Consider the following 13,098-nt stretch of genomic DNA (forward strand, 5'->3'; position numbering starts at 1 on the left):
TGTGTTTGTGTTTGTCTGTCTGTGTGTGTGTGTGTGTGACTATGTACATGTACTATGAAACATTCATGCATGTAGCATCTTTTTGTATTCAATCCCTTTTGTTTCAATGATCTTGTAGGTATGATCATTTGATTAGTTACTGACCCAATTAAAAGTAGAATTTTGTCATTAGTGGAATGTATTTTCTTCATTGTTTATGACACGTTCCTTATAACTTTATAAAATTGTTGCAAAGACCCATATGAACACAGTCTCCTAAGAGCAATTAAAAATTTCTAACTAAATATTGTAACTTATGAACTCCTGATTATCAGGCCAAAAGAGCTATTTATTTTCTTGTTTCTCAAACTTCAGACTAAATGTTGGACATGTCGATGCTTCAAGAGGTGACACTGAACACTTGCCATGTGTGAGTGATGGTGCACCAGAGCAGAAGGTATAGTGTTATGCTGCTTCCTTTATTTTCTTGAAACTTCAACTGTTTAATGTATCTTGTTATGACTATTATACTGTATATACTTATTTATAAAGTTGAGTCAAACAGCAAACAACAAAATATCCAAATGTGCCGTAGTTTTTAGTGCCAAGCAAGGCAGTCGTTAGTACCATTTTTGTAAGTCTTTGGTATGACTCGGCTGGGGATCAAACCCGCAACCTCACGCATCCTAGGTGTATGCTCTAACCACTAGGCCACCTGAGCGGTCATCTTAAGTAGTCTTTATGACCAAAAGCTGAGTCTTAATTATGTCATTATGACCAAGAGCTGTGAGTCTTGATTTTGTCATTACAGCCATAAGATGTGAGTCTTTATGACCAAAAGCTATGAGTCTTATGTCTTTGTGACCAAGAGCTATGAGTCTTAATTAGTCTTTATGACCAAGAGCTATGAGTCTTAATTATGTCTTTATGACTTAGAACTATGAGTGTTAATTATGTCTTTATGACCAGGAGCAATGCGTCTTAATTAGTCTTTATGACAAAAAGTTATGAAGTCTTAATTATGTCATTTGATCAAGTACTATAAGTCTTAATTATGTTGTTATGACCACAAGTTATGAGTCTTAATTTTTCTTTATGACCAAGAGGTGAGTCTTATTTATGTCATTATGACCAAGAGCTGTGAGTCTTAATTATGTCATTATGTCCAATAGCTACAAGTCTTAATTAGTCTTTATGACTAAGAGCTATGAGTTTTAATTATGTCATTATAACCAAGAGCTGAGTCTTAATTATGTCTCTATGTCTACTAGCTACAAGTCGCAAATTAATCTTTATGACTAAGAGCTATGAGTCTTAATTATATCTTTATGACCAAGAGCTATAAATCTTAATTATGTTTTATGGCCAAAAGTTATTAAGTTATGTCTTTCGGTCACAAGCTATGAATCTTAATTATGTTGTTAGGACCAAGAGTTGTGAGTCTTAATTAGTCTTTCTGACCAAGAGATGAGTCTTAATTATGTCATTATGACCAAGAGCTGTGAGTCTTAATTATCTCTTTATGACCAAAAGCTATGAGTCTTAATTTTGTCTTTATGACCAAGAGTTATGAGTCTTAATTATATCTATATGTCCAATAGCTACAAGTCTCAGTTAGTCTTTCTGACTAAGAGTGTTAATTATGTCTTTATGACCAAGAGCTATGATTGTTAATTATGCCTTTATGACCAAGAGCTATGAAGCTTAATTATATCATTATGATCAAGAGGTATGAGTCTTAATTATGTCTTATGACTAAGAGCTAAGAGTCTTAATTATGTCATTATGATCAAGAGCTATGAGTTTTAATTATGTCTATGACTAAGAGCTAAGAGTCTTTATTATGTCATTTTGACTAAGAGTTATGAGTCTTAATTATGTCTCTATGACTTAGAGCTTTGAGTCTTAATTATATCTTTATGACGAAGAGCTATGAGCCTTAATTATGTCTTTATGACCAAGATCTATGAGTGTTAATTATGTCTTTATGACCAAGAGTTATGAGTCTTAATAAAGTCTTTATGACTAAGATCTATGAGTCTTGATTATGTCTTTATGACTTGAGTTATGAATCTTAATTACATCTTTATTATTAAAAGAACTTGTAATACTCTGACCACATAATTTTAACAACTCAAGCCTGCTTTACAAAATGGTCAGCTCTGCAGGCCAGATTAATGAAATGGTCAACTTTTAAAGTCAGTTTAATGAAATGGACAAGTGTTAAAGTTATCTTAATGAATTGGTCAGCTTTTAATGGCAGCTTGATGAAATCGTTAGTTGTTAAGCTTTGTAAATCAAGCAAGTAATATCAGGCCCACTTGAGTCTGTTTTTGTTTCTTTCTTATTTTTTTAAATTTTAGGTTTGTCATTTTAAAACATACATATCACTAGATATGTGCATTCATTTTGACAACAGTTATAAATTTCTTATGAATTTGAATTTAAATTAAGGAAAATATAAAATAATTATTCTAATAATATAATCCAAATGTCCTTGACTGAATTTACTATAATTCCAAATTAATGTTTCAATCCAAGAATATTATTGAGGTGTACTCTATTTCCATTGAATAATAATTTGAATTATAAATCCACCCAAATTAAAAGCTGAACACAGTAAGTCTGATTCTTCTTCAGGATGTCAAGGCAAGAATGAGCAAGTTTTGATAAACAAGATTATATAGCCCTCTACTTGACCTAGGTCACAATTACCATTTTCTGGAAATACTCTGTCACTTAATAGAATTTTCCATTCTAGAAAATTCTAAGGTAAAAATCAAGACTGTCTCTTTTAACCCTTTACCTCATGTAAGCGCCTTTGGACACCTCCACTCCATCCTCATATAAGCACCTTTGGACACCTCTACTCCATCCTCATGGAAGCGCCTTTGGATGCCTCTACCCAATTCACATGCAAGCTCCTTTTGATTCCTCTACACCATTCTCACAGAATTGTTTTTTTTTACATCAGCCATTTTGAGCGGGGTTTCGTAGTGCCGCATTCGTGGAAAACTGCTATTACATCAGATCACATGGTCACTGTTTAAGATCTGACCATAATCTGCTATTAAAAGTAACTCGGTTGTATTCTCCACTCTCCAAAATGGAGGCTGCAGATTTTGTTCAGTACTTTCTTGAGGTTTTACAATTAGAATCACAACTATGAAAGCTTCAATAACTTAAGTTAAGGCTCTGATACTGATGTAGCAGCAATTAGTTTTCATAAATTATCAAATTCAGATGATTTGGTGATGTAGACACAGACAAAGAATTTGTAAATTTCGAGTATGAGAAATGACAGCTACAGTTAGTTGGTCACTCAGCTTAACTGACTTGACAGTGAACAAGTTCTCTCAAAATTTAAAGCACATAAAAAATTCTTCTGTGAAAAATAATTATACAGCTATAATGATCAGATTTTACTCTTAAATCTTTCTATACTTAATAGATGTGTACCAAATATGTAAAATGGTTAAAATTGATGTTAAACATAACATATACTACACTGCTTAACAGTTAACAGGCAGGCCTATGTGTATGGAGTCAAATAGGTAACAGGTGTTCAATTTATAGCTCACTGTACTGGGTAACTGTAATCAGATTTGGATATGTTTCTATGTTATCCACAGATTAATGCAGTATCTTTTTATAATGTTATTATCCATGCTTTTCAGGGAATGCTTTGTATGCAGATCTTCCAGAATGACCGCCTGTTGGATGAGTACTGGCTCAAAATGGGAAAATATCATGTGGCAGTGGAATCCACATCAAAAACAGCAGAGTTTATCCTGAAATATCCAAAATGTCCAGTACGGTCATTTTCCATAACTTGTATTGAAATTAAGTATATATCATGTTTTTACTAATGTAAACATACAGTATGATTACAGGTTGATAGGTCTGAATAATGGTAGGTTCTTAATTATAAAATTAATAATAATGATGATGATAATAGTTGAATCCAATCCAAAGTCAACATCGTATGCTGCCTATTGCATACAAGCCAACCATTATGCTTTTGGTGTAATCATTAAGCTTTTTTTTCTCTAAATTATACCTTACGCGTAAATGTATTCGGATTGCACATTTTCGGTATCTCACCCTCCAAAAAAATTAATAATTTGTTTTCTTATTTTTATTAACATCCCATTAATCCCACAGACCGTATTGTAGAAAATATGGCTTCTATATAACTACAACATAAGACTTAATCTGTAAGTCTTATGAAAATAACCCTTAAAAAATGGACTTATGTAATAAAAGCACAAATTACAGAAATAGGATTGTTTATGGTGAAATCTGGAAACTGGCTTGTCCTTGTTTCATTCAGATTGGGGTTTCATATTAGATTCAGTGGAATTGGTCAAGGAATGCTTCAAACCAAATGTATCTTGTGATGCAAAACATCTGTATGGTCAAGCTGTAGCTTAGTTTCTAAAAATGGTATCCAGCAAGAAATAGATTTTCAGGATGAAAGGGACAATAAATCTCTTAAAAGTTTTAATAGTACAGCAGAATAAAATTGAATATTCAGGTTCTTGTGGGGAAATCTGGAAGGGCATCAATTACATTTACCGTATTTACTGTATATGTTGGGACACCGTATTTGTTGGAATACCATAAATTAATTTTAAAAGTAATTTTTTTGTGCACTGTATGTTCTGGGACACATCGTTTTTTTCGAGTCGTAAGTTGTGGGACACCTTTTAAATCATTCGAAAATTACATATTGGAAATTGCACTCCAACTGAAATTTTATTTTTAAAAATATAAAACTGTGTACTTGAGATAAAACTCTTTGATCCACTGCAGCAGCATCTCATCAACACAACCCTTCTCCTGCACACGTAGGATCTATTCTTTTGGTAGATGAATATATTTTTAGCTTTCTCATACCGTGAAAAAATGTTAGAGACAACACACCACTTGAAGCGGAAACTGCAAAGACAAAAGTCAGATTTTTCCAATCTACACTAGTCTTGCTAATTCTCACACTTTTGACGCCCATCTTATCGTCAGTTCTTCTAGGAATGTGATCAGAGTACACTAGAGTTTCATCCATGTTAATAATCATATTGTCGGCGAAATGATCTGTTTCTCTTCTGGCCTTCACGAATTCATCACGTGCTCCAAATCTTCTGAATGATGCTGGTTCATCGATGTTTGCGCACGAAGCACTATATTGTAAACTTCAAAACTGTTCCATTGTTTCACTTTATTTTAAAAAATGTCATGAATACTGGTGAAAAGAAACCAAAGTTAGCTTCCATATCTCGGCCGTCTTTGTTTATTCGAAGCTAAAATATAAAAAAATCGGCACACTTAAAAGAATCCAAGTCGGCTTCTGAGGTCAGCTTGCTTTGCAATAAAATAACCTTTGTATTGATATCCTTTAAAAAAAATTTGGCTTCCAAGTCCAAAGTCGGCTTCCGACGTCGGCTTGCTTTATTATAAAAAAAAACCTTTGTCTTTGATGTCCTGTTGGTAAGTTCAAAGAAGAAGTTTACTGTTGGCTGCCAGCTGTGTTTATTTACCACCAGGGCTTCTATGTGCTTGGCTGTGGATAAATAGTAATGATACTTTTGTAACCTGCGCCGGCGAAAAGATTGTCACTTGCACTCAAGTGAATGTGTTTTTAAATAATGATTTTTATTTTACAGTAGACCTGGATATAAATTATTCTTGGCTATTTTGAATCTAGCATTGTGCCATGCGTGAATGGCAGTTGTCTTCAATATATCGGTTGATTATTTCCCTCTCGTTTGCGAAATCATCGACATCTGTGCAGAAAACACTTTGTTGCGTCACTTCAAAAATTTGTTCCATTATTTCAATTTATTTTCAAAATTCCCATGAATATAGTTGAAAAGGAACCCATGTTTGCTTCCTTATCTTGGCCATCTTTGTATATTAAAAAAAAAAAAAAAAATTGATCGGCTCACTTCACAGAATCCAGTCAGCTTCCGATGTCAGCTTGCTCTGCAATAAAATAACCTTTGTATTGATATCCTTTACCAATAAAGAAAAAAAGAAGTAACCAAAGTCGGCTTCTGAGATCGGTTTGTTTTGTAATAAAAATCACCTTTTGTCTTTGATGTCCTGTCGGTAGGTTCAAAGAAGGAGTTAACTGCTTGCTGCCAGTCATGTTTATTCACCACCAGGGCTTCTATGTTCTATGTGTTTGGCATCTGAGGTTACATTTAATACAAAAGATCATTGACGTCTGCGGGTAAATAGTAAGGATAATTTTGTAACCCAAGCTGGTGAAAAGATTGTCAATTACACTTGAGTGAATGTGTTTTCAAATGATCATTTTTATTTGCGACATACTGTCATGCAGTAGACCTGGATATAATTCAGTCTTGATTATTTTGCACCCAACACCATGTCATGCGTGAATGGCATCTTCAAGATATCGGTTGACTATTTCCCTCTTGTTTGCGATTTTGTTGGCTCCAGTTTTCAGTCGGATAACATGTTCAAACCTTGGAGCACAACCACACACAGTTGCTTCTCAATGTTCATGTGAACAACGTGGTGTGTGGTATCAGACATAATTGATACACACTACAATATGGAATCCTACACTTACAGATTTCGTGGAAATATTTTATTCTTAAATGCTCATGTTGAAAAAAGGAATAAATGATAACAACACAAGGTTAGTTTCTTTCTTTTTATTATCAATTCAACGTTTTATTTATCTATTTTATTGCAACGTGCAGTGGGGTGGGGTGGGGGGGCAAGCACAAATGCAATACAATTTTATTTCGTTTCTTAAGTCTTGGGACATATGACCAAAGTGAAAAAATGTTTCACCGTAAGTTCTGGGACAGGAAAAAAATAATTATTTTATCGTGTCCCAACATATGCGGTAAATACGGTAGTGAATATCATTTGTTGGTTTAAGTATGTCTTATAGTGGGAAAGATGATTGCCGTTGCAAGGGCCAATATGAAATTTAATGTTTAATGATTGCATCAAGTTGAGATATATCAGGAAGCCATTCAGCTCTGTAGGGTTTGAAGCTACAGTTTGTGAAACTGTACTGGAGTAATTAAAGTCCAATATACTTGAGAAATATTTTAGTTGAACACAGTCTTTAGCATTGCAATATCAGTCTTGAATCACACTTCTGGATTTTTAAATACATCTTTTCCAGCATGATAATAGCAGTACTTTATATTTTGTTACACCTTACTGAAAACTGGTCTAACTTACAGAGAAAAGTTGATTGCCTTACTGAAAAGATCTTTTGGCAGGTCTAACTGAAAATGTTGTTTGGAAATTTAAAATATATATCACTTATTAAAAGTTGTGAATTTCTTGATGCTGATTCAAATTTTTGACAACTAACCGCAGTTTGTAACAATAAAATGAGCGATATTCTGTAGGTGTCATTCCCCATTTGGGTTTGAGATTTTCTTCAAGTACAGCAAGTAGGGGCCAGTTGGTTTGGCATTTTATTGTAAAAATGGGATTCATGCCTGACCGTCCCCCCCCATTATTGTGTTTGTAAAAAAGACAATTAAATTGGGTATTTTCTGAACATGGTACATAATAATTTAACATGTCGCACTGGTCAAAATGGATCCTTAGAAAAAATATCATTTCATGCCTCTGAGAATGTTTGAAACACCATAGTGACCTATTTAGAGTGTACTCATATACGTTTTGTATCAGTTTGGTGAGTCCTTTTATCATGATGAGTTACAGTGAACACCTGGAACTTGTCAAAATATTGTTTATATTGATCGAAAATATACCATAGTAAAACAAAAGCAGGTTGACACATTCAGTCTAGAGGGTTAAAATTAACTTTGAATGCATGTAAGTATTTTCTGTAAAATATGTGAATCTGCTGCTTATCTACAGTTCAGCATATTTATAACAGTAAAACCTGTCATAATGGACATCATATAAAGGACACTTTCATATCAAGGACACTTGCTCATAAGGACAGCATTTTGGAATCTCTTTGTTCATTCAGCCACCACATGTTGTATATGGTGAAACCTGTTGTAGTGGACACCAGAAAGTTCATTTAAACTTGTCATAGCAAGTACCTATGCATAAAGGACACCAAGTTAGGGATACATGGTGACTCTTGTATACAGTTAAACTAGCAATCATTTTCATATAGAAGCCACATTCATATAAAGGATGCCTTCATATAACAGACACATGCTCACCGAGGATAGCATTTATGAAAGTCTTTTCTTCATTTAGTTTGGATATTCAGCTTTTATTTACAGGACATCTGTTTTAAAAAAGATACAGACTTGTGGTCCTATTAATTTCCTTTATAGACTGGTGTCCTTGTAAATATTTCACTAGTTCTTAAGGAGATTGTGATTCACATTTTTAAAAGACAAGTTAAAGTTATCTTGCTGCAGATTGCCAAATATCTTGCCACAGATTGCCAGATATCCTGCCACAAATTGCCAAATATCTTGCCACAAATTGCCAGCTGTGCAGTATTGAGCAAAATCTGAAATGAACTGTTGAATTATAACATTCATAGGAGAAAAAAAATATCTCCAAAAATGTTGCACAGAAATTATCACCATTGTAAAATTTATATTTCTATTTTCTTCTTTTTTTCAGAGTTTTACCTATCCCCAGTCCTTTGCCAAAGGAATGAAGCTGACTGTTTATTTGGAAAAGTTAGTTTCAGTATCTTTGTGTAGAAAAGCAATATACAAAAACTCCATATGAAAACAAAACACTTTTTCATCAGTACCAAATTATATCCTGCTCTTCTATGTTACTCAGCCCAAATATACATTGATGCATCCAGGCAACTTAGTCCTTGATGAATACAATTCACTTAAACATTAGGTATTGAAGATTTAATTTGCTTGTCATTAACAAATTACTTGGAGCTCAAATCTGTGGAATACAAGTCACATTAGGGTCTTTAAAATAGTTACATAAACAGGATATTCATATTTTTAGGCCACAGTTATACTCTAGCTTGACAAAGATTATGCAAGAAGAGTCATAAACAGTTATTTTTATTATAAACAGATTTTTTATTTATATTTTAGTACCTCACATGAGACATTTTCAAATTTTGATTGACTGATAACAGTGAGACAGCATGCAGTTCCACTTAACTCTGAGATCCTGTACCAGGAATTTTAATTATATCCCCTAAACTCAAGGATACCATGAATTTTCGCTACATCCCCTTGACTCTTGGATACTGTGCCATGAATTTTCACTACATCCCCATGACTCTTGGATCCTTACTATGAATTTTCATTACATCCCCTTGACTCTTGGATACTGTACCATGAATTTTCTTTACACCTATCACAGGATGCACTATTGCCACTCACTGATGTTTTATGTCAAATGATATAATACAGTCTATTAAATCCAACATTGTCTTATTTTTTGGGGATCTGTTCTAGTGTTCTCTAGTGTTGCTCAGGAATTAAACCCCATCATCCAACACTATAGGTAAACATTTCCATTGGGAAAAAAACATTAATATAATAATTTTCAGTTGTGTTGACCTATAGTGCTTTGTTTGTGTATTGTGTATATCCAGATGTGAAGATCATGGACCCAGCTTTATAACTGAACACCATCGACCCAGATCTGTCATCACATAATGCCTTGTTGGTTCTACTGATCATTATAAGTGAACAGCATCAATATAGATCTGTCATCACATAATGCCTTGTTGGTTCTACTGATCATTATAAGTGAACAGCATCAATATAGATTTGTAATCACATAATGCATGCTTATTCTGTTAATTCATATAAGTGAACCATGCTTGGACTCAGATCTGTCATTACATAGCACCTTGTTGGTTCTGCTAATCATTATAAGTGAACAGCATGGACTCAGATCTGTCACTAAGTATGCCCTTTTCATTATGCTATTGATACCAATTGAACAGCATGGATCCAGATCTGTCACTAAGTATGCCCTTTTCATTATGCTATTGATACCAATTGAACAGCATGGATCCAGATCTGTCACTAAGAATGCCCTTTTCATTATGCTATTGATACCAATTGAACAGCATGGATCCAGATCTGTCACTAAGTATGCCCTTTTCATTATGCTATTGATACCAATTGAACAGCATGGATCCAGATCTGTCACTAAGTATGCCCTTTTCATTGTGCTATTGATACCAGTTGAACAGCATGGACCCAGATCTGTCACTAAGTATGCCCTTTTCATTGTGCTATTGATACCAGTTGAACAGCATGGACCCAGATCTGTCACTAAGTATGCCCTTTTCATTGTGCTATTGATACCAGTTGAACAGCATGGACCCAGATCTGTCACTAAGTATGCCCTTTTCATTGTGCTATTGATACCAGTTGAACAGCATGGACCCAGATCTGTCACTAAGTATGCCCTTTTCATTGTGCTATTGATACCAGTTGAACAGCATGGACCCAGATCTGTCACTAAGTATGCCCTTTTCATTGTGCTATTGATACTAGTTGAACAGCATGGACCCAGGTCAAAAGCACATTAAGGTAAATGGGTAAGATCCTTTGTTTATTGTGTATTGTGTGTTGTCTGTCACCAGTTTTCAGTTGTATGTAAGCCATTCACAGTTCTCAAAGACTAGTCAGTAGAATTTCTGTAATTATAAAGCAACAAATACTGGAATGAAGTTCTTTCAACTTATTTATATGATGCAGGTTGGCGATCAGATAATGTCCAGATCTCATTTATCTAGCACCCTCCATTTTTATCATCCTCTTTCATGATGGAGATCACAAGCACTCCCCTCAAGGAAAACTGAATCATTGTGTCATTAGTATCTGCCCAGACAGTTACTGTGCCCTGTCTATCAAAGCACAGCCTGACTCCTTGGCATGACCTTGCAACTTTCACTGGATTCACCCTGGAAAGTTTTACATATACATCAAAAGCGAGATGTGGGGGCCCACAGGGATTCCCTTCCCATGTGTATAAATGCATAATCTTTGGTTATGCACTCATGTTGTGAAAAGTTCATTCTTTGTGTCATCATACTCTGACAGAGTGATGTAGGTAGAAGTTAACATGCTCAAGCATTTCATCCTTCTATTACCTAATCTTTTAATATATTTGATGGAGTAAGCAATTTTAAGTAAATTGTTTCTCTAAAAATACCTGCCAGATTACATTATTTTCAATCCCTCCCACCCTTCCACATAAATATTACTTCCCTTTGTCAGTATGCTATGTAGAATGATATCCTTTCTTGTCTCTCGGGGAAGGCTGGATTTGAAGGAAGCAGAGAGTTGTTTCTTCAAGTTAATGTGACTGGTTACTTTTTTTGGCAAAAGTAATTTATCCAAAAGACATTCTTCCAATATATTTGTAAATTTGCATCAACAAGCTGACATATGATAACTACCTTGTAAGCAATGTCAGGCCATGTATGCTTTTTTTATAGCTTGGCCTTTCAGAGAAATTTTCGGAATTTAGGAATTTATTTATTTATATTTAACTGTTGTATACTTGGCCAAGAATCAGTGTAATTGTAAGGACATGAATCTCACTTAAGTCTATCAGACTTAATGATCTATACTGTTCTCTTGAAAGCACATTGTAGTTGTAGATAGAACAGTTAATTTAGGATTTCTTGACCTGCCATAAATTTCAACATAATACTGTAACAAACAGTTACCATCCTAACTAAAGAAAAACATGGAAAGAGTACATTCTGGTTAGTGAAGTTACAGAAAAATTGTCAATACTTATCATGCATTCTTGATTCTAGTGCCAAACTGTCAATACTTATCATGCATTCTTGATTCTAGTACCAAACTGTCAATACTTATCATGCATTCTTGATTCTAGTACCAAACTGTCAATACTTATCATGCATTCTTGATTCTAGTGCCAAACTGTCAATACTTATCATGCATTCTTGATTCTAGTACCAAACTGTCAATACTTATCATGCATTCTTGATTCTAGTACCAAACTGTCAATACTTATCATGCATTCTTGATTCTAGTGACAAACTGTCAATACTTATCATGCATTCTTGATTCTACTGCCAAACTGTCAACACTTATCATGCATTCTTGATTCTAGTGCCAAACTGTCAACACTTATCATGCATTCTTGATTCTAGTGCCAAACTGTCAATATTTATCATGCATTCTTGATTCTAGTGCCAAACTGTCAATACTTATCATGCATTCTTGATTCTAGTGCCAAAATGTCAATACTTATCATGCATTCTTGATTCTAGTGCCAACATGTATGCAGAGAGTGTGGTGGTTGATGTGTACAGTGGAGGGAAAATGCTTTGCTTGGAATATTCTCCAGAAAATTCCACATCCAATGATACCATCTGTGTGGTGACAAATTCACTGGCACTTAACTACCCCAAATTTGATGAAGAGTCAACTAAAATCCTCACATATGAGAGGAGAGGTAAATTCAGACTGTGTCCAAATTTACAACTTTACTAAATTATGTTTTCTCATTATTATGTTATTTATCGTCTGGAGAATCAATCATACAAGACTAAATGCATAATATGCACTCATCAATTATATCAAATTTTGAGTATTTAATAATGGTGTGAAATCTCGGTGAAATGATAATAATGACAATTGTTTGATTTTTAAAGGTATATTATTCTTTTTATTTTCAACAATTACAGTTCTGGAAGGTATTACTGACTTTTATCCAGACATTTTAGTCTTGTTAGTTTACAGATTTACCTTTTTCCACAGGAATATCTGAGAGGGTGACAAAGACCTTTGTACCAGCACCATCTTTCTTATTATCAGAGGTAAGAACATGTTATCTAATGTAAAATAGTTTTGTTCTTCATACTTTTTTTGTTATATAATAGTGCATATTTCTTCTATTTTTGTTTCCTTTAATCCCGGAGGTCCTGGTCTTTGGAATATAGGGTACCCAGTCTAGATCTTAGGAACCTAGGGTGTCATGTCCAGTCAAGATCTTAGGAACCTAGTGTATCCAGTCTGGATCTTAGGGACCTAGGATATCCAGTGGTGCAGGTCTGTTACACAGGATGAATAAGTGTTATCATAGCTAACTGTGTGATTCTTATGCTGCTTTTGAAGTGAGTCTGAAATTTATGGACATGTCTAGTAAATATTTGGA

General features: G+C 34.2%; 1 protein-coding gene across 1 annotated transcript in view; it reads left to right on the forward strand.

The window, feature by feature from the left end:
• Positions 1 to 13,098, forward strand: part of LOC149797030 (uncharacterized) — a 316,734-nt gene that overhangs the window by 194,252 nt on the left and 109,384 nt on the right. Inside the window, exons 44-48 of the mRNA XM_089960698.1 lie at positions 355 to 436; positions 3,657 to 3,791; positions 8,590 to 8,648; positions 12,212 to 12,396; positions 12,702 to 12,760. Of these exons, the coding sequence (XP_089816824.1) occupies positions 355 to 436; positions 3,657 to 3,791; positions 8,590 to 8,648; positions 12,212 to 12,396; positions 12,702 to 12,760 (520 nt within the window). The remainder of the gene's footprint in view (positions 1 to 354; positions 437 to 3,656; positions 3,792 to 8,589; positions 8,649 to 12,211; positions 12,397 to 12,701; positions 12,761 to 13,098) is intronic.

Source organism: Sinohyriopsis cumingii, chromosome 6 (genome assembly GCF_028554795.1).
Source record: "Sinohyriopsis cumingii isolate HCF-2022 chromosome 6, ASM2855479v2, whole genome shotgun sequence".
Taxonomy (NCBI): domain Eukaryota; kingdom Metazoa; phylum Mollusca; class Bivalvia; order Unionida; family Unionidae; genus Sinohyriopsis; species Sinohyriopsis cumingii.